We start from the raw sequence: 22,665 nt of genomic DNA, 5'->3' as shown, positions 1-22,665 counted from the left end.
AAAAAAAAAAATGCCGGTAAATGCACTGCGTTAAAACGAAGAAAGAAACAGTGAACGAAAATATCGTCGTGTGGATGAACGATGTGTCATAAAACAAACAAACAAACAGCAAAAACAGACAGTGACAGGAAGTCGTGCGCCGAAGGTGTCGAAAAAAAAAAAACAGAATAGAAAAGCGTACGAACCTGGTTCTATCACGAAATGCACTTTTCGCAGCTGCAGCCTTTCCACTTTTATTATCATTTTAAATCTTTTTTTAAGACCGATATCGCTGTCGGTGGAACAAGCCAGTAAAGGCGCTAATATCGAGTCAAAGACGCCGGCCTTGCGATAAGCTGATACGAGGATTAACGAAGCCGTAAAAAAAGCACTTTCAGGGGGTACTTAAGGGGAAACGAAACAAGAAAACGGTGGCCCTCACAAAGCAAAATGGGGCAGTGCTCCTTTTATGTGCAACGCGTGACGCTGGGATTGGATCTTAACGAAACGAAACGGAACCGAACGCTCACGCCCGGTCGGTGCTCAATACCTATGGGGCGTATGTATAGGCGGAAGTCCGACTTTTAATCTCCAAGTCACTATCAAAATCGTTGTAATGCGGCGGACTTCGATAAGAAGTAGATGCCAACAGCCAAATCGCTGACACTCACTGTCTATAACTCGATTCACGGGTCATAAAATCGTGGAATCGTTAAACGTGCATGAAAAGGCGTTTCAATACCTGCAAAAAGCTTTAAAAAAAACGCCCATGTAAGTCTTTAAAAAATGCGAATGCGCCTTGCATGGACAATTATCCCACAAATGAAAGCGAATATCGGCGTCTGTAGCTCAATATGTTATCAAATACATGGCAAGGTCAAACTTGATGCCACCACAAAACACGTTTCGGACATATACAATCTTTCACTCCATGATCCCAGCTCGAGCACCGCAGCCACCAACCAACCGATCACCTCCACCGTTTTCCCTTCGCATTACCCGTCCGTATTATACATCATCTGCCACCCTACGGCAACACAAGAGGTCGTGCAGGTCGCGCCAGTTGATCATGTTTTCAAAGAAGGCTTGCGCAGCATAGAGCAACCATTTTTTGCCGGCGCTCAACGCGAGAGGGCGCGCAGCACACGCGGAAGCAGCAGCAGCAGCAGCCCAGGAATTAATCACGTGTCATTAACGTGCCCTTATCTTTTGTGCAGTAATTACGACCAGGTTTTAAAGTCCCGCATTCATCAGACTCTGGGGTCGGGGATATAACAACGCAGAAAAGTAGGAATGGTTTCGCGTGGTTGAGGGAGGCACGCACCGTAGCGATGGATCAGTGCGATATGTTATCTTCTAAGTCTGCTCCGTGGCCAGAAGGGGGAGACAGTGTATTTTAGGACTCCCCCCCCCCCCCCTCTTAATTCTTCTTTCGATTGTTTTGGGTACCGAACGGGGGTCTTACGAGAACGTTACAGTAGTTAGGCTTAGCAAAACAAAGGTTCCTGCTTAGCAAGGAAGGTTTACCCAGTTTTAGTAGTTCGCGATAACGTTTCCGAAAACATGATAAGCCAATGGCCTTATCCCTTTTAGGTGGATGACATCACGTCACTGATCTTCGTTTGTCGTGCCGTTTTCGTAGAGGCTTTGCGATCTACCAGAATCAACATTTGTCAAGAAATATTCTCGGGAAAACTTCTGCCGCATGTACAAAATTGTTTTTGCGCAGCGAGGCTATGCTCATCACACTGATGCAACTATTGCTACGACAGTGAAGGCGATGGCGATAACAATGCAGCGGCGGTCAGTAAATGCACGCCGCCATTTACATGAGGTAAAAAGAGACACCGAGAGAAATTCACCACGCATGCAGTTGCCCATGCCATGCTGAAAAAGCGTCTGGAGACTTATAGACCTTACATTTCCACTCACAGTTGCACTCGGAAGATTCCGTGCCTCCACAGAGACCTCAGACGCCACCCCGTCAGGCAGAAGAATCACCTTGTTCGCGCTGAAACTTGGACAGTGTTGTCGACCCTTCACGAGGGCGTTATGGGGGTTCTGCAACATACATTTGTTGAGATTCTCACTTCTTCGCAGGAGACACCTCAGTTTTCGTTTCACTCACGTTTTCCCCGCTGATGACGTTACGTGGACACGAGGTTCCGTTGTGCGTGCACTTGTTGCGGCTGAAGCACCAATCGCAAGCGAACGCGCTTGTGACGCACGCCGTGCATCTGTAAGACGAACCAATCGGGGGTGAGCAAATATAATTTAGGAGTTCGCAGGCGGTACGACCCTTCAAAGGTGTCTTCCTTACGTTTTGTGGACGGAACAGTCGTAGAAAGTGAATGGCCTGTGAAGAAAGTCGGTGTTGGTCTCGCTGGAGCGGATGTACAACGTTACTTCCACGTGATCTGCAAGACAAGAACGTATACGATAAGCGTACATCCGGTTCATCATGTAGGAGCGAGGTAGTGAGAACGTACATGCATTTAGGTGAAGCAGCTCGATGACAACGACAAAGGACAAAGCAGTTGTGTTGCTGCGCCCTTGTCATCGAGCTGCTTCACCTACATGCAAGACTGGAACCGCTCTACAACAAAGTATTATTTTCTTTCAAATTCAGGGATAGCACCGCGATTCAACAGTAGCCGTGAGCGGTATGTGGAAGTGGACAGAGGGAGGAAGAGTAAACAGGAAAGTATCAGGGCATTAGCGTGTCTCTTGAGCGTGTGCCATGTTCGCCGGACAACACAGGGAAATATTTGACGGCACAGCCACACCACCTCTCAATGTTTAGCATGACACTGGAACAACGACACTGGGCGTCTTCGGTATCTACAGAATATACTGTTGGAATAAACTTCCTCCTATTCCTTTTTATTCTTTTTTTTTCTTTTTTTGAATGCACGACGAAGCACGTCAAGCACGTCGCCTATAGGATTAAGACTTAAATGGATGACTGTAAGCTGCGCGCCTAGTGTCGAATAAATGAGACAACTATACTGTAAATGTCCTCTCCCTCACGACAACGAGCTCGGATAGAGGAGCGTCAGATGTAGCGACGATAAGCGGAGGAAAAGAGAGGCAGCGCAGATAGCACGCCTCCATGCGGCGAAGGACAAAGCGATCATACTTCAACGAATCGCAAACGTAACGTCGTCTCTTCGCAACAGAGAGCTCAGCGTTGTTTTGAATGCATCGTGGAGAATGGAAAGTGAGGGGCCGATGAATGGTATGCTTCAAAATGTACGGCGCGAAGGACATCGGAAGGATAGTGCGAGTAGCCGTGTTCTGCGCCCTTCGGTATACAGGTTCAGTTTAGGGAATAGTGTATTGTTTTAAGGATGAGGCTTCGAAAGAAAGAAGGCCAACTTTCTCCTACAATGAGACATAGAGACTACTTCTACTCCTTTCTACTCAGCATGTGTAGTTGGGAAGGTGGCGTACTTCCAACCCTGACTGAATTCTTGCTTCCTGTTTTTCCTGTTTTCAAGGAACGGATGCCGGATACATCACCACTACTCGGCAACACAGACGTACAAGATAAAAGATGTCTCATACGTTTCCTTCGCTCGCAGAATGATGACGCATGAAACACGAAGTGCTCAAAGTTAAAAATTGAGCAACGAACAATACCGACGTGAGCTTAGCTTAGCTGCAAAACGCATGCAACATAGCTGAACACAATTAAACGACAAAGTAAGTGAACGCTGCTTTAACCCAATGACTAGTCTTTATACTCTTACTTCCTATAGGTAACCCTAACCCTCAATATGCATTGAATGGCACAATATCGGTCACGTGACGAGAGCGTCATCCCTTCCCTTCATTTGGTGTCGACCATTTGCATTACGTCGACATGCACAAGCACGCATCCCTTTTACCAGCATCGAACACGTCACAGGGAACGTGAAAAGCTTACCCGATCCAGGAGGTATAGCAGGCCTGTCCTTCACGGCCGGCGTGTCGCACGCCAGACCGTTCTTCGTCGCCTTTGCCTGGATGGGGGCGGCGGTCTTACCGAAGACGCACTCGTAGTGGGCACCGCGGGGCAGCTGGGGCAGCTGGTTGATTGCGATCTCGACCTGGAAAAGCGACAGAAAAGAGACACGCGCTTTGGAGGAACGCTCACTTCCGGCTGCTTCATCAAAAGCACATCTTTCGTGTCTGCGCATCCTTATATGTCCCCAACGGTTCGCAGATCACGTGCACCTTTCACGCGTGCCGCCGCACGAAGGTTATATTTTACGGTATCATTTCGACGAAATGCTATATCCCCAGGCACGGAGAAAAGAGTTTGCGCCGTAGCATGCTTCAAAGTGCTGGCGAGCGCGAGCAAGAACTGACTCAAGCCCCTTTTACGTTATGCTGGAACCCCCACAAGTTAATCATAGATCACATTGGAAGTAATTTCCAAAAGCGAGACCGTACGGTCGCAGCACTTACGGTGGCCTGGTCGGTTCGTGGAAGCTTCTCCGGTGCGATGGACTGGAAATCGATGCACTGTTGGGTATCCAGAGAGAGCCACCGAGAGGAACTCCGCTGTTCCGCCACCGAGGACGCGTTCAGGCACTCCGACTGCACCGTGCACCTGTACGCGCACATACGAGCCGCTTGTGAATATATCATTGGAAATCACGGGCATATTAGAGCAGAGAAGGCGTCTGTTACAAGGCCACCCGCGAGCGCCGGGAAGTGGTTCTACGGAGGTCATAGCCCACATGAATCATCTGATGCCCCGGGGCGGCCCAAAGATGCTCAAATGCGGTACTTCCTCACTGCCGTCATATACGTCATCCGCAAAAAAAAAGAAAAAAAGAAAAGAAAAAGAAGACAGAAAAAAAAAGCTCATAACTCAACCATCATTCATCCTGGCTTTGATTTACATTCCAAACAAAACATTCCTCACTCGTGAATCAACCACACTTTCCTTATATCGAACTAACCCATGCCTTCAGATCTACACTTCCCAGAAACGCAAACAGCTCAGCTCTACACACCATGTACACTGTCCATGCAGAAAAAAATGGAAACAAATAAATAAAAATAACTGCCAGGAACTAAGCCTTTTTCTATCAAACTCCTCGATACTCTTCACTCGGCTTCACCACATCCCCCCCACAACCTCACTCGCCCCCCCCCCCCCCCGCATATACCAGATCCAACCCATCGCCCTGTCCTCCCCGCAGAAATAACATCCCCGCTTCGACCCTCGTAAAAACCGTCAGCATCATGGTCATCATCATCAATAGAGCGTGTCATCTTTCTGCCTCCCTAGCACTTTCAGACCCACGAGTCCATAAATCAGGGCCGTGCGCCGATACCGTCGTAAAGAACCCTGGGTCAAATATGGCACCCGGGTCGCTCAAAACGAGCTCCTCGTGGGAAACCCGAAAATCGCTTCCAACTATCGACAAGGACGGGGCTCGCCTCCACGGTTTTATGGACTGTGCGCCGGTCCAGGAACAATGTTCCTTCCCTTGCATTCGGCATGATGCGCCTTTCCTCTATTGTTGCCAGCAGTGCTGAGCGGGATTTGCTTTTGTAATGCTAATGCGGCGCACCGTGGGTGGTAGGGTGGCGTGCCCGTCTGATGTATGAACATGGATGAGGGTCTGACATTGGCTAAGGGCGGCTTTGTGCGCGTCGCTGGCCAAGAAATGTCTTGTCTTCGATGACGCGCTTGCGGAGGGATCGTCTTTCAAGAGCCGTCTAGTGTCCCTCAACGAGATGATAAGTGGGATTGGTGGCGTTGAAGGATATTGTTACGTCTTGAAGTCTAGATAACCTTGAATGGTAATTTGTAAAGCACTCTTTCAGTTTATTTAGTTTTATCGCTCCGATGTCAGTGAGAGAGGCTCTCTGGTGGTAGCAGAAACTCTGGGACAATGGTGGACAAATGTGATAGTGGAAAACGTCGGGCACAAACAACCAGAAGCAACAAAGCGAAGTGTTGAAAATGTACCTTTTCTCCAATGAGCACCATCCGCAGTAAGGATTCCTCGCTTGTAGACACTGGTCACATGTGTTGTACTGCTGGCAGCGGTCCACGCGTACCTTGCTGATCTGTTCAATAAACGCCTTAAGGTGAATTTACACGTGATCACCACGTGCTCCGCGGACAAAACACGCAATTTTTAAGCGCTTCCTTTCCTTACACGCACGCTTTCATTTGCTTTACCTGGTACCGCAACGATGATGAAAGTGATTATGATAGGAACAAGAAAAAACGGCTGCATCTTTGGGTATTCTACAAAACGCGTTAAACACAGCCATAAGGGTATCTTCCGAACCCGTACAAAGCTTTCGCTTTAAAAAAAATGCAGCTAAACCCACTCGTTAATGCCAGTTTGCCAACAAACTCTATTTACATGCCCAAAAAAGATAGACACGAGCACCGAAACGCGACGCGAGACGTGACGACCCAATCTGCTCTTTAACGACGCGCTACATACCGTCGAACTCCCGCTGAGTCACGGTATGAAAACAAGGAAGCCCTGCAAAACAACGAGAGAGCAAACGGGGAAGGACAAGTAAGACACACGATCGCGCGATCTAGTAGAAGACATGGCTCTAAAACCAACCAAACAACGAGGAACGACGAAGACGTCGTGGTCCAATCCGCGATAATCCGCTCAAAGACCTCGCTGTAGTTCACAGCACAGATCCTCTGGTATTGGAGGGACGCTGTAGTCTCGTGCGTCATGAAGCAAGTAAAGACACGAGACGGACGACGAAGTAAAAAAAAAAGTTATTGTCTCCAGAAATAGGTAGAAAAAGGGACGAAACGACCAAGAACTGCAGCCATCAATTAGAGGCTTATTTGGCCTTCCTCAGCTGCAGGGGATGACTCGGTCGATGTGTTTGACTCTGACAGGATGGCGTTGTTTGTACTCGAATGGGCCGTAGTAGGACACCGGTAGTGTTTTTCGGTCGACAGTGTTTTACGGGAAGGATTTTCCGAAGAACTTCGAAGCTGGACTTAGCAATGGAGGTTTCCACTGCGGCTGGTTGGACGTTGATGCGACCTCGCGTGCAAGAGTGTATGTCTGCAATTACTCTCAAAGGGCTAATGAACGTTTTGGAGAAATTATCTGGAAACAGCTTTGTCTGAATAGAAGGTGTTCATTATCGCTCGAGTCTATGTTTATGAATGGTGCAGTTCTGACCTGCTACTCTTTTTATACTCTCTCCTCACATCTGTACTTAGACACCTGAAAAGATTCGAGCCTGCAGACGTACTGAAGCCATGTCACATGGCAAAAGGGCAAGGGTGCAGGCCAGCTAGTACGTAGTGAAAAAACGGAACCCGAGAACGTGTCGTGTCGTCCCTCCTCTGTCCCCTTCTCGGGTTCCGTTTTTTCACCATGTCGCATTTTTGTTTGCATGGCTTCAGCGATCCTGCAGTGCAGTAATTTTAAGTTTACCCCCTCCTCTTTATACGCGACCTTTTTTCCTGGACATGGTTGTGTGACTTGTGTCAGGTGGCCTATAAGTCTGACAGACAGACATACCACTGCTGTGAGACTCCAGCCCAGGAAAATGTACGTTTACACCTACCGCTAAGTTTTAATGCGTGCACCCGACAGTTCATTGTGGCTTCGTCATTTTGCTCTTGCATTGGGAACGGCTTTTTCCTGTCTTTTTATTTTATTTTTTTATTTAGGTATCAAGAATGTTCTTACACGTCGCCATTTGTTGTGCGGAGCTGGCTATACCAGTTGTATCTATTTGTTAACGTCCTAATCCGCACTCTGTTCATCAGCACGAAAATAACAGTCTGAACTCCTGAAAAGAACCATGCGGCCTGTATAGACGTGAATCTGCCCGCTCGAATTAACGGAAACCGCAGCGAAACCGTCACGATGCTCGCATCCCGTCCCATCAGCGAAACAAAGAAAACTACGCCCAAAATACGATGTCGGTCCCGGAAACTTAGCGGTCCTGGGTTATTTCGCGACGACGACCGGCCCCTGACTGATTCGAGAGGTCGGATGGGCACGTGTGGTAGCTACGAGAGTCATGGGAGCCATCAGCGTGATCGGCTGCGACATTTCCCGTCGTCCCGTGATACATGAACAGAGATGCTGTGACGTCATTATGGTGCTGGTGTACTTTTGACTTTTTTTTTTTTTTTCGTTTCTCCTGTAGGGCAGTTGCCAGACGTGGGAAATTAGCGAGATAAGGCTGCACGGGGGGTATGAAGGGTCGAGAGCAGGTGCTGGAAATGACGATGGCTGTGATGTATCCATTTCCGCTCGTTGCCTTGATATGTACAAACATTTATGGAGGTGACAACGTGCGAAAGTGAGGTGACGCGGCCTGGACGATTCTAAATATGCCTGCGTTTAGGGTTACCTGATGTGTGTGTGTGTGTGTGTGTGTGGCGGGAGGGGGATATGTAAAACAAAGGCACGGTGCAGAAACGCTAGATGGGCTTAGTAACGCACTGTATTTCAAGCGAAAGCGACATCATACCGTAGTGGGTGATATCGTTGAGATTCCGGCAGAGGCAACTGCTATTCGTGGTCGTACTATTCGCGAGATACAAACTTCCTTCGCGTTGAACATAAAATAACATGCAAGTGACCTAGTGTATGCTTGTCGTTGGCTACGTACCCCTGAGTTTGGGGAAAAGACTAGAGGGCAGAACACAGAAACGAGCAGCCTGTTTCTGTACTCTTTTCCCATTTGTCCTTGCCCCAAACTCAGGGATATGTTGCCAACGCTTCGTTCGCGCATTCTCCCGATACTCTATAGCTGTGATCTACAGCCATAAACTGCATCGCAGGAGGAATAGTATGGCGAAAAGGATTTCGGGCAGAGGTTTCCTAATACTTTAGTTGGTTCGGAGTAAGTTATGATATACGAGGAGAAAACGGCCGTACCGCCCGCACAGGAGAGCGGAGGGAACATTGGTACTTTAAGCGAGCAAGCTGCACCGTACCGTCGGTCTTCTTCAGAATTCGCACAGCTAGATGTACACGATTCTAACACGGTCCCGAATGTAAACGTGCGCGATATACCTCCCCCTGTTTGTAAACAAATGACGTCATAGCGTTCAACAGCGCCACCAATTTGGTAGAGTTGAACTACGCTCGAATCTAGGGGCGAACAAGGTCGCGCCCGAAAGCCACGGTCTTGACAAACTGTTACCTTGTAGGGGGATGCGACGTAGACGTAATGGCCCGTCGTATCCACCTCCATGTCTGCGAGGATGGGCTTGCCAGGGTCTATGCTCACTTCTTCGAAGTCTTCAGCGCGACCGTGACTCGTCAGGAACACCTGCGGACACAAGACGACACCTGTTTCAATACGTGTACCCAACCTAAATAAACGAAACAAAGAAAGTGTAGTGCTTGAAGCGACCCCAAACCGAGTCTAGACAAACGCAGTTTACGGGCTTCCTTACTATGATCAGATTCTTCGCGCAAAACTATCGCAATTAAGCGTGCAGTCGGTTATTTTATAGCGACGGCTTCATAGGGCTATCTACTGCGTAGGTCCGTCAATAGCTGTATAGATCACGTGACACCACGGAATCGCCAGACTGTGTTTTCAAAAGGGCTTTCGCCAAAAATTTATCTCCAACGACGGCATGATAACCACATTTCAACGCGCTTGCTCGGCAAACAATGCCAAAGACGCAGCCAATTTTTCTTTTTGTCTGTATATTATTGCCAGCGCTTTCGCTAGCCAGTATGTTAACTGTACCATCTACATGTAACTTACAGTCGAGCACAACTGTAATCTCAAAATCAGGCGACAGCTGCAGACCGTTGTGTGGCCAACCGCATGGCAATCTGCGAGGTAGGAGCTACGATAGTAATATTTCAGTGGCTGTTAGCTAGAGACAGAGATGCTCGGTTTCCTGTCATGAACATCCCTATCCGGCTCTTGAAACATCAAGCTGTTTCGTCCTTCGAAACGAAATTAACCTGGCGTTGCGTGCAACTCGGAGAACACGAGACTTCCGGCTCACTACAAAACCAGAATATTTTCTGTATCCTTGCACAGTGGCTGAAGATAAAACGACTGTCATTCATAAGTACAGTTGCCGTTACGCATTTTGCACATAAGCAATAGCACCACTTAGCAAAAGTCTCCCATCCCAACTTCTCGAACACGCCTTCATTCCCGCCAACGTGTAGAACAATTCTCCTCCCAACCCCGCCGTGTCATCAAGGAAAAACTTATTCTCACACAAGCAAACAAACCTCCATATCTTCCCCGTTCCCATTACACAGCGGAAGCCACCACCATGCCTGCCTCATCGCACCAAGAGAAAACAGCCCAACAAGTTTGATATAAATCGCCACCCGAACACCTTCCGGCGGACCTGAGCTATGTTTGCTCGGAGGCCCGTTTTAGCGTGCTGTTTGTCCTGACCCGGCTAGTGTCCGGCTCATTTAGCCGGCAAACCAGCCAGAAAGCCAAAAAATGCGCCCAGTATCTCCCACGCGAACCGCTCGTGCTGGTGGTGGTGGGAGCTCGGACCGTTGGTTCCCGCTCATTTCCGTTGAACGCAACCGCGGATGTTTGCAATCGCTCTGCCGCTGCCGTAATATAAACGTGTGGGGGAGATTTTCGTGTGCGACGTTGTTTGCACGTTGCATTCGGTTGTTCGTCGATTGGTTGCTTCGTTGGTCGCCTGCGGTTCGTGTTGTTGGTGGGGATTTCTTGCGATGGGGGGGGGGGGGGGGGGGCTGGCGCCTTGTTCCCGGGTATCTTTGAGGAAGGAAAGGTTGCAGAGACGGGATTCGCTGCGCGTTGCTACGTTGGTTGATATTTTCTAATTCTCTGTTAGCGCCGCGAAGCAACTGTGACTGCGAGCGGCGTACAGACGTGGACAGATGGAGAGAGAGGACAGCAGGAAGGGGTGGGGGACAGAGGGGTTAGTATGCGTCCTGGACCAACTTCGAGGGGAACTGTGCCGACATATTCGTCTGGAAAGTCTGCTGGAGAACCCAGGGAAAACCCCAGACAGCACAGCAGGGATTCGAACCCGCGTCACCTCCCCGTCTCGGCGTGGAAAGCGATCATCCTAACAACTATGCCACGGGAGCTGGGGGCTTAATCGCTTCATCGTCGTTACGGTTGTTACAAGCTAACGAGTAGCGGGAAATTCAAAAAGTTGGGCACGTGACACATTGCGCGTGACATGTACCATGGCCTTCACGTATCCCGCGAAGAGCGCCGTGCACGTGTTTTATCACGTACCCACCTTTTTGAATTTCCCGCCACTCGTTGGCTTGTAACGACCGTAACGAAGATGAAGCGATTAAGCCCCTTGGTACGTTTGTTGATGGCGACTTATTGCCGAGCGATGTGCTCGGTTGTCGGGGGGGAGGGGGATTTGCGTCCTGGGCCGACTTCACACAGAACTGTTCCGGCATTCCTCTTACAGTGTCTACGAGAACCCAAGAAAAACGCCCTGACAACACCGGGATTCGAACCCGGTTCACTTCCATCTCTCCGTATGGAGCCAGGGGAGCTGGTCGGCGCAAAGAGAGAGAGAGAAAGAGAGGTATGGAGGACAATGTGATATCAGTGAACGTTAGACAAAGATAAAGCATAAACTGGAATACATCTGAGTAGTACCACAAAGATGCATTTCAACCAAGGACATCAACAAGGTTGCAATAGCGGCAGCTGTAAACAGAAATATGGCACGTGGATTGGAGATGCGAGTGGTCCAAACTCAGACGATACCTAGCACACACAGATATGTCGGCACAGTTCCCTTAGAAGTCGGCCCAGGACGCACATTCCCCCAGGGCGTGAGTCGTGACGTTGCCCACATACGTGAGGCCGACAACGGCAAGCCCTATCACCCTATCACCACCACCACCACCTAGCACACAGAGCACCGCAGTCAGCATATGGATTTTCTACCTAATCCCCTTTTTTGCGTCGTAACAGCCATCCGTAGCTTTATGAGTTACTTTATGGTAAGGAGCCTACGACTCTGTCTGGTAAACCTGGACGCGCCACATGGCCTATATAAAACCAATACTAGCCGCATCCATCCTCACAAAATGGATGCCATGCTGAAATAGCCATCAAACGTCCAGAACAACGTTACTCAGCAAACAAACCATCTTGTCCAGACACACGGTCTAGACTGACACAGATGAGACAGCAGAGTTTCTTCTGGTACATCGAGGAGACGGTCTCCAACCCCGTCAATGTATACCGCGGTTGACTTCCCCCTTCCCAGGCTTGGCTACATAGTTTGAAATGTCCCAGCTTCTATGCCCCCGCCACCGTCTCAAACACAGGGAAACCTTACAGACGTTGACGAAATCCAGCAGTGCCCCTTTTGAGCAGCGTTCCAGGCTCACAGCGACGTCTACCAGGAAAGGCAAAAAAAAAAAAGATAGACAGCGAGGGGTGACGCATTTCTTTCTGTGTCGGTGTCGTTTAAAGACCTAGTCGTGAAAGCGACATTCGGAAGATTTCGGTGCCATGCCGGTTGTGACAGTTATTACCGTCACTTAAGGCAGGTGAACGGCATCTTGCTGTTGGCGTTGGGTGACACTTCCTCCGAGACTTCGCGAAACACAGAAGGGTTTTACATGCGGGGATACATACGTATGTATGACAGAGCAGGACGTAAAACTACGTATTGAAATGTTGCTACATCTTCGCCTCTTTGGCTCCGCAGCAATGCGCGGGACAAGTGAAGTATTTCCCTGGACGTTTTTACGATGATCAGAAACACGTTTTACTATAAACGGTTCTATATATTTATATTCATGATAACGTTGGTGTCCCTAAGCCCCATTCGTCCATCACGTGTAATAATGTAATAGGATCCAATAACATGTAAACAATCATGCGGATTAAAATGAGGAAAGGGGCCGCGATAATGTCGTGTCATCAAGGACGTGTAAAAGCAAACGCACGCGCGCGGACATTGAGGAAATAGTTATCGGACTATGCTGCGTTTATTTTTATTTACTTTATTTTTTTTACTCGCGAACAATGCCACTCCTGGCCTCATCATCCCTCACTATCTTCTCCTCTTTTTTACCGTTTCTAAAAAGAACTACGAAAAAATTAAATGAAACACGTTCCCTAACGTTATCAAAGTATCGCGCCATGAAAAATTTCCGGTGCTTCCCAGATAATACCGTTCACTTGGAAAGCGATCGATCACTTGCCGATATATTACCATCTATCGCGCTCTTACCGCCGCCCACACACCCACCCACGCGCCCAGCCAGTCGACCTCTCTACCGTGCACGGTTGTCTGAAACCATTCTATATATATATATATATATATATATATATAGCTAGATAGATATGGGAAGACACGTACCGTTATGGCATGGAGGGCTATCCTGCGAGATACGGCAGAATATGTTACACAACAGCTTTCAAATAAATACTTCGTCACGATGCTGTCATGCAGTTCACTGGAGCAAGAAAGAAAAAGAGAGGGCTATCCTTCTTTTTTTTAGTCCGATACGAACGCGTTTTATTTCGCGAACATCGAGTTCGAAAAAAAAATAAAAGAGAAAACAGGGAGAAATTCTGAGTTTGGCTCGTTTATTAGAACGGATTTTGCTAGCGGATGATGAAGTTTCCGTTTTTGTTCCTTTTTGTTCCTTTCAGTTCCTTTTTTTAAGCGACACTTACTATGAAAAATATGGATAGTATGCGGCGGAGCTCGTCCAATAAAATAACCGAAACTATAATAAAAAATAATAAGTTCCTTTGTTGTATAGTTCTGCCTTTCTGCAGCATTACAAGTTACGACAAGTGAAGTGTCGGTTTCAGTTCTGTTATTACATGGACGTGTACAAAAAAGGAACGATGACGGCTGGTCATTTTGTGGTCTCATATGGGTGAGGCTGACACCAATAATTCATGTTCATCAGTTGCCGCCTGTGTCGATCTCGTCGTATGAATGTGTGTGTGAGTGAGCAAAAATGTAAGAGTGAAAGGAGGATGAGTGAGAGAGCGTGGCTGGTTTGTCCCTTCAGATGACGCACCCTGGAAGTCGCTGAGAAGGCGTGTTAGCTTAGCTCAATTGGTAGAGCCCTGGACCGGCAATCCAGAAGATGTGGGTTCGAGTCCTACAGCTGGCTAAACTTTTCAGTGACTTTCATCTTTCATCGTTAATTTCTTAGGCAATTTGAGGCCTTGTATGTATTTGTCCCTTCTAAGTTGTTCCAGCCGCAGAAGATCAGTTCTTTCATGTTCACCAATAATAAACTTATCTCAAAAGCAGTATATACACAAGTAATTAATCAAATCTATTTGGCATGAAACTGCAGCCTCGCAGCCCATAGCCACACTTGCTTCGCGGCGCAAACATAGAACCGCGGTTACCTCGCGAAACCCAGGTTGCCAAGCTCGGTTTCTCACAACCGTGGTTAGCGGAGCAACCTCCGTTCGGTCGGCCCTGTGACTGCGGCGAACCGCCGCAGTCACACGGTTCGCTACCGTGCCACGGCCGTAACCAGGGTTTCGCGATTCCGATTTCCCGACGTCAATACGGGTGTAATGACATATCCTGCAAATAATCATGTGCGTACCGTGTATTTAATGATTGTTAAGCCTTCGAATTACCACTATGCCCTTTTCTTTTCATGCTATACGCAGCGTAATCAAAATATACCTGGTGCTTATGTCACAATCACGTGGTCACTGTAAAACACGTCATAAACTGCCGTGTGACAACAAGTCATGGTTCACAGTCGGGTAACGGCTGTTAAGCGTAACCGCGGTTAAGTCTGCCCGTGTGATAGGGTGGGTGTGGGTGTACTGAGTTGATAACGTATGGTACCATACGTTATCAACTCAATACTCGAATAATCTGCAGTCCAAAAATATCGGTGCTCTTTTTCTCTCCTTTTTTCTTGTTCTTCTTCGTTTTTAATACACAGCCAGCTTCACACTTTCCTACGTAGCCCTTAGATAAGGAGGACCAGAGATGAATCGGTTCAATGTGAGGCCGAACTGTACGTTAAACAATAAAGCCGACCAATCAATAGATCAGCAGGATTACATAAATCAGGATTCCTCTTCGGAATTTCCTCGCCAGCCACCGTAACACGTGCATCGTATACGACACATAAACAACGGAGAACAAAAATGTGATACGAAAGAAAAGAAAGAAATAAGCCCGATAAAACCGGGAACCGATCGGCATTCCTGACCCCCGCGACTCTCGGTCTCCTGTCACGTGACAAAAGAAAGAACAACAGCAGCAGCAACTTCTTCTTCTTATACACTTCTTCCGTCAACCTATCGGAGAGGAAGATAGCAAGAAGGGAGAATTCCTCTGCAGACGAGGAACAACATACTCTTATGGAGTCAGCGACAGCATGGAAGAGGACGCGGAGGAGGAGGTGGATGAGAAGGAAAGCAACTATCCAATTTGTCCCGCTGCACGACGAGGGACCAGAAAAAGGGGAAGGCCCGCGATTGTTGCCAAGATGCCATTTGGGTCATTCGTTTTGGGACAAGAAAATACGATATAATAAAGACGGGAATGGAAAGGGAGAGAGAGAGAAAAAAAACTTATTTTCCTCTGTCTTAATCCGGGAGAGTGTCGTGTCCCGTTTGGAAGTTGTGACGGCCTCTTCGGCGACGTTTCTTTAGTACTGTCATATGACAACATTGTCGTTGGAGGTGGTTCTTTATACGTTTATATATTTTGAAATCTGAAATTCGGGGTGAAATCGGGTACTAGTGATATATAGTCGGATGTTATCGGTTAGTTTTCTTCTTCCTGTCCAGCGGGCGGCCCCTAGATAGAGGTGCACGTACTGGTCAAACATGCATTCCTCGCAATTTATATTCGCAAACAGCACAAGGTGTAATATTAAATGTCCTTCGCATAGTTTTTTTTCGCACTCAGATAATATTTTCATCAGATGTCTGCACAGATTGCTGCAAAATCGTGTGCGTGATACATGACACAACGTAATCCGTGATTAGAATTCAGGGACAAATCGGGTGTAACCCGAATGCGTCCGAAACCGATTCGGGAGGGAACAATCGGACGGAATCGGGTTTAACACGAAGAAGTCACACCCTAATTATACGGCGCCATTCGAAAGAAATGCTTAGATGGGACTTATCTTGTGATTTGATGTGAGATTGACCCGTATGAACTCATGTGATAAGATGAATAAGATTTGTGACTAGATGTGAGACTGATTCGTGTGGACTTTTCACGTGATAGATGCAGACTCATTATTGCATTGTGGTACTGTAGGGGACAGGATTGTCTAAAATCAGCAGTTCGCGGTTTATCTTAGATAGAATGGCGCAAATGCAGGTAGGGTTGCCACGAGGCCGGTATTATACCGGCAAGGCCGGTTATTTGAGTGCTCTGCCGGTTGCCGCTAGGAAGGTGATACCGGCAGCCTTTTGCCGGTATTTATGGCTCAAGACCTTTCATAAGGGCTTTTACGAGATTTTCCCTTCAACATTCCACTACAGCTTGAATAAATCTGGAACACAGACCCAGCTGCGCAGTCTCCAGTCGTTTTCTTAGTTAGTCATTCTTATTATTATTCATTGTTATTATTATTATTATTATCATTGTTATTTCTAGCATCAGTGATACAGCCACACACAGGAACATGTGTTTCCTCGTATTATCTCTCTCTCTCTCTATGTGTGTGTGGGCTCGTCCACCCCTCACCCACTTTCCCTTTTCCAGGAGTCTTTCCTCCTCTATTCCGCCTCCTCTCCCTCAGCCGGTATTTTTCACTTCGAAAGGTGGCAACCCTAAATGCAGGCTATGTGGTGGATAAGCTCTATGATGGGCAAGCCTGAGCGATGGACAAGGCACGTAAACAACACAGCACGAGGGCTAAAAAATGGTGCATCTCATCTCAAACCTCCATGTATCTCCAGGTAGGAAATCTCCAGGTGTTGCAAAACTTTGGAGTAGTAAACATGTGCAGCGCATGGCCCACCTTCAAATACCAATACTGGCACAACACTTTCAAGCGCAACAGAAGTAATACGGGACGGCGAAGTACTGACAGGCGATTTTAGCTAAGCGTGTCCCCAACAGTAGATGTCAAGAACCACGAACGGCAGATTACTCGAAGACGGGAAAAAGAAAAGCCGTGACACACTTGACATCTGGAAATGCGTTCTTTGCTCCGGTACATATTCCGTACCGCAACCGGTATACGTATGTCCTCTCCACACAATAGAGAGTTTTAGTACATCGTACGCTATCGATATTGCGTACGATGTACTAAGACTATCTGATGTTTCCTTTCTGTTGTATCTTTGCTGCTTTCGTTGTGCATTTTAAATGCGCAGAGGACAACAACGTGTCGCTGAAACGCCATTTACCAACGGAGCTAAAACGTCAACGGCACCAAAGGTATCAACGTCAATAAAGGTATCACGTACCTTTTTAAGGGCGCCAGCGCTGGTGCCGAGGAAGGCGACCGTGTGCTGAGGTGTGGTTGCGGCGGCAACTGCAGTGAGGGTGAGGTTCTTGAAGACCAGACTGGCCACCACTGAGATTGCGGAGCTGCCGTTCAGCTTGAGCGTTTCGTTGCAAAAATTCAACACGTTTCCGCTCTCCTGAAAAGGGAACAAAAGGGAACCGTTTATTCACACGTCGAGAAATGTGTTCATTGCATGATAAAGTAATTGTTCCGAGACTGGAGGCACACAGACGAGCGCAACACAAGCACATCAAGATCCCAGGGAACATGAACATGATCGACCGCCATTATTTCAATCTTTCTATTCATTGCGCAGGTATAAGAAACAGAGCATTTCAAGTAATTTTGTAAATAAGTTATGCAAAATGTGGATATCACACATTATGATTGGTTGCACTTGTGACGTCACGTGTGATGGAGAAAGGAAATGCGCGTCTGTTTTCAGCGCCCTTTTCGCTGCTGTTCTCTGGCACTGTTGAAAGGGAAGAACTGGAAGCCGTGTCCGTTCGAAAGCATTGGTTTTAAAATCCGGCAACCTTCTTGGGAAAGCGAGTCACGAAAAAAAAGTTCCGCTGATATTACACGACAGCAGCAGTGCTTAGATATCTAGAAAACTATCACAAAAATCTTGTTTAAACTCAGATTCCGCTCTTCACTCCCTATTTGCATATTCTTGTCATGTGGCTAAGAACATCACTATTACGTCATTTTACAGCTGGGAGGCCCCTTGCATTATCTGCCACAAAGCTCCACGTGAGGGCTTTGCACGGCAAGTCGAACCGAAAACGGAACAGACAGAAAACCGAACGAGCCTTTTGCTTCCAAAGCTACGTCATGCTTGTACACGCATTAGCACCACTTTGCTAGTAGGCTTTGCGCAAATTCGACATTCCTTCTAACCCTTTCACAGCCCCATTCTTCGCTACCAAACCATCGCCTTTCAAAAAGAGCGAATCCCGACATCGACCGCGTCGCAGAGAGACGACAGCAGCTGCCCTTGACAGCGGCGCCTCCACACTCAACCCCCGTTCGCTTTCTTTCAGAACCCCCGACTTTACTTCACAGCTTCCAGACATTGTCTCTTCACCTTAACAGCTGCTTATACGTATGTATACTCCTTCAGCCACCCATTGTTGATTTTGCAAAGTCATCTTTCTTTTGTATCCACCCGTTCGCGCGTCACCCCTCTTCTGGCGAGAGAGCTCGTCGCAGGCATCCAAACGACCCTGACTGAACAGCAAACCCCGAGAACCTGACACCCAACAAAAATCGCGATGCAGTTACGTAAAAAGTGAAAAAATAAAATAAATAAATAAAGGAAAAACAGAAAGAAAGAAACGCGCAACGAACGTTTCTTGTGTACTCGTCGTGTCCACAGTTTTCAGAATTTTTCTCTCTTTTTTTGTTCTTTACATCAATTCATCCTTCTGCTGCTGCCGACAAAATTTTTGCTTGACTCTCTCTCTGGCTCTCAAAGGAGCAACATCTCACACTATTGTGTGCGCTCGGTGTGATAGCGGCACGAAGCTACGAGAAAAAAAAAAGAAGAAGAAAACGCGACAAGCAGCGCGCGCGGGCTTAGGTGGAGATAAGACGCTCGCCGACATCTTCGCGCCGATTTTTTCGTCTTTTTTTCCTTTTAACTCCGAGTTTCTTCTTCATTTCGCGAAAAGTATACACTAGAGAGCATGTTTGTTGAGCAACAGACGGTGAAGCGTGTTTTCTCTATTTTATTCTCGATGTACAGAAATGAAGATTCCGCGTCTCCGAGTGCTCGAAGGAAAAGTCGACTGCAATGTATACTCTCGTCCGAGCGCTTGTCTTTATATGTAGGTCTGTATGGACTGAAGTTTCTGCCATCCAGATCGGTATCTTGCGCGCGGGCATGCCTCGCTGATTATGGGAATTAGTGGGGAGAGCCTTCCCTGCTTGTAGTTTTTCAGTCTCGCTGATAACTATGGCCCTGAATATTAGGAATTTACCTATATAAATGCCTATAAACGCCTCGATGCGACATTTTCGGGGCTGCCTGCCTTTTCGTCGTCTATATTGATTGTAGCCTTTTTTTTTTTTTTTTTTTTTTTACATTCTGTATGCCTCTTCCAGAGGTGCAAGTACGACCACCGCCTTTCAGGCTCACGCTGAGTGCTGCATTTTGCTTCTCGTTGCTGCGTGTTTGCGTTTGGTTTTCTTCAGTACCTTTGGTTTGCTAGACGAGGTCCATGTATATTTAGGGAGTGACTTTTTCGGATTAAATGCCTTTCTCAAACTAAGGGGGTAACAATCGGGCGCTATTTTTCAATCTGTAATTCGGGGGAAAATCTGCGATAATTGTATCTTCGGGTGTTATCAGGTGTTTTTGTTTCTCCTCTTCTATGAAGTCCTTTCCTAATCTCTTTATTTTATTATTATTATTATTTACTTTTTTTTTTGCGAGATCGCGACTTCCTGCGGTAATGACCGAAGGCATAGATAGTGTTGACACATATGGATGTATTGCTGGGAACGTAACAGACCCATTCTTACCTGTGTTACACGCGGCGACCTTTGTTCGTCTTCAGTGGAAACGTCACTTGAGGATTTCATAGTGACTGGAATTCGGTGAGAAATTCGGTTTAACCCGAATTGGTCGGGGGCCAGTTCGTGGGATTAACCGGGCGGAATCGGGTTTAACCCGAAAAAGTCACTCCCTATGTATATATGATCGGAAGATTTGGCCTTTCAAGATGTCCGGGGGCGGAAAACGGAAAGTATTATTCTATATATCGTGGTTCTATAGGCCGCATCAGCATTCGTGTACCTTGTACGGTACCGCTACGGTACCTTGTACGGTACCGTATCCCTTAAACAATCACGTTTTCCTGGATGCAGCAGCAAAGCCAAAGAAGTCACCAGATTAACGTGCCTATTTTTGGCATTTTATTGCCCATTTTGGTGTTTTTGAGGGCTTAGATGCCTGCCTATTTCCATCGTTTTCAGTTTCCAAAATTTCCGGGCCCTACTGATAATGTCGTTGCTTTTTCTTTTTTGGCTCTCAGCGTGCAGGCAATTTGGTGCTAAAAAATGTTTCATTTCGTCCTGCGGGATATTTCATTTTACACAGTGGGGCTCAAGGAGAACAGGATTGTCTATTAAAGCGAAAGCGAACGGCCACGTGACACTCATGACCACGTGACGGCTCTGTAGAGCAACCGCATTTCAACGCGTCTCGCACAAGATGCAACCAATTTTAAGTTTCTATATGGCTAAGTTTTTCCAGGAAGATGTGAAGTGAATAAAAATAAAGATGGCGAACAACGGCGCATTCACGAAAATTTCTCACATGAGTGTTTGCCGTGTGATTGTGTCTCTCTGCCTTCTGCGGTAATAGAAGCCCAACGGATAGAAAAAAAAAAAGAAAAACAGAGAGAGACGGCGGTTCTGCAGGAACATTCACATGTTTCTAACGTTACAGCGATCAGCGTAAAACAATACACACAGAAATGCAAAACACGCTAGTAATTTCGAACTTCTTTCCAATCCGTATGGTTTCGTTTGGTGTAAGGAAAAACGAAAACAAAACAAAACAAATGTCCAATCTGGACATTTGCATAAACTTCGCATTTCCAATTCAACGAACCCACCACGGTGTAACTATACGTGACGGGTTCTCCTGATCAACATATTCAGCCACGCCCGTTCATTTTTCGAAAACGCGGTACGCACACATTAGTGCAGGAGTACAACTTTTCGTAATACAAAAAAAAGGGAAAAAAAGAAAGCAAAACAGCAAAATGCAGGGCAGGACCGAAACGTACGAAGGGAAATAAGCGTTATCACTTGCTTCTCAAATTTTTCTCGTTGTTTTATGTGTATGTTCTTACCGTATTATCCAGCGTCACTCGAAGCTTGTTCTCATTATATGTAACCCGTCCCGCAAGCCCCGCATAAGTTCATTCGCCCTTTTTAAACCTTCCCTTATATTTATTTATTTTATTTTTTTTCATATAAAAGGACGCAGATATGCAAGACACGATAGGAGTCCTCCAAATTAATAAGCTAGCCGATCGCGTATCAGATATCCGGTTATTAATGAATCATCCTGCCGGTATAATAAACCGACTTTATAAAGGAATTGGTATCGCATATGCCGGTGTACCTATTACAGATACGTTGTGTGTATAAGTAGGGGGGATGGTAGTGAGTATAGAACGGGGAAGGAGGGGGATGAAGTTCTAAAATATTAAAAGTGGTCACAGAGCGGGGATATTGGAGGCGGTTAGTGACGCCGCCACCCGCAGTGAACAATTAATTATCCAATTGGACAGCGCGGAGCGTGAGGAGAGGGGGTCACGTGATGGGGGCCCCCGAGGCGGGTTATGACCTCTTTGTCGAGCACTGCAGCATTGAAGGGCGGGATTCGAATTACACTTTCATAATTAATTAGCGAGGCAAATTTACTGTGTGCTCACTTCCTTCGTGGAGCTATGAGGGAAAGCTGAGCTCGGCGCTGACGTTGGAACTGCTCAGAGAACGGGGTGCTCTGCTGGCGACTCCGAAACAAAACAAAAAAGACATGATGGAACAGTTTTTCCACAGTTGCAATCAGGGCACATTGCTCGTTTCGTCTAGAGATATGGGAAATGTGCGAAAGGAGGTTTAATTTTGCTGACGTTAGCCTGAAACCCAAGGCCTAAAGCAAAGATGGCGTCGCATAAAATCGGATCCGTGCATATCGGAAGTTAGGCTCTAATCACGTATGCGTCGCAACGCAATGCGAAAGCGAGGTCACGGCGCGAGAAATGTTGGACAAATTTCTTGTTGCCGTGGCGAATTTCCCCATTCATTATCATTAATTTATTTGTTGTTGTTGCCGAGACCAGAACGGTGGAAGAGCGGTGAGATTAACCGTGGCTTCCGCCGCTGCCGCATCTGTGAACAGCGCCTAATACTACTGTGATGCTATATGACCTGCCGCTACACTGTTCATGCATCGACGGCAGTGGTGGCCGTGGAGGAGGTCACGCGCTTCTCACATGATATATTATGGTATGATATACCTCTGTGAGTGTAGCGCTTATGTTGCGGTGGACTATAGTGACATTTGCGACAAATCCAAACTCGAAGTAGACTATGGAACAGAGACAGAAGGCAAGTAAATCACATCGCGCTAGTAGCCTTTCCATCGTATCTTGTAGAAACACGAAAATCAAATCGTCTCCGACTGGAATAAAATCTGAGCGAATCATTGCAAACGTCCAGAAGA

At 47.1% G+C, this 22,665-nt stretch overlaps 1 protein-coding gene across 4 annotated transcripts in view; it reads right to left on the bottom strand.

Moving 5' to 3' along the window:
• Positions 1 to 22,665, bottom strand: part of LOC135388252 (plexin-B-like) — a 119,549-nt gene that overhangs the window by 22,292 nt on the left and 74,592 nt on the right. For 2 of the 4 annotated variants that reach the window (XM_064617677.1, XM_064617678.1), the window contains exons 5-12: positions 17,380 to 17,556; positions 9,142 to 9,270; positions 5,951 to 6,051; positions 4,432 to 4,576; positions 3,908 to 4,070; positions 2,300 to 2,396; positions 2,108 to 2,216; positions 1,900 to 2,040 (exon numbers count right to left, since the gene is read on the bottom strand). In XM_064617677.1, coding sequence (XP_064473747.1) covers positions 1,900 to 2,040; positions 2,108 to 2,216; positions 2,300 to 2,396; positions 3,908 to 4,070; positions 4,432 to 4,576; positions 5,951 to 6,051; positions 9,142 to 9,270; positions 17,380 to 17,556 — 1,062 coding nt within the window. The remainder of the gene's footprint in view (positions 1 to 1,899; positions 2,041 to 2,107; positions 2,217 to 2,299; positions 2,397 to 3,907; positions 4,071 to 4,431; positions 4,577 to 5,950; positions 6,052 to 9,141; positions 9,271 to 17,379; positions 17,557 to 22,665) is intronic. The other 2 variants (XM_064617679.1, XM_064617680.1) reach the window with 1 other exon arrangement.

This window comes from Ornithodoros turicata, chromosome 3 (assembly GCF_037126465.1).
Source record: "Ornithodoros turicata isolate Travis chromosome 3, ASM3712646v1, whole genome shotgun sequence".
NCBI lineage: Eukaryota > Metazoa > Arthropoda > Arachnida > Ixodida > Argasidae > Ornithodoros > Ornithodoros turicata.
Note: the sequence above shows the minus strand (reverse complement) of the source record. Positions and strands in the feature narration are given on the sequence as shown.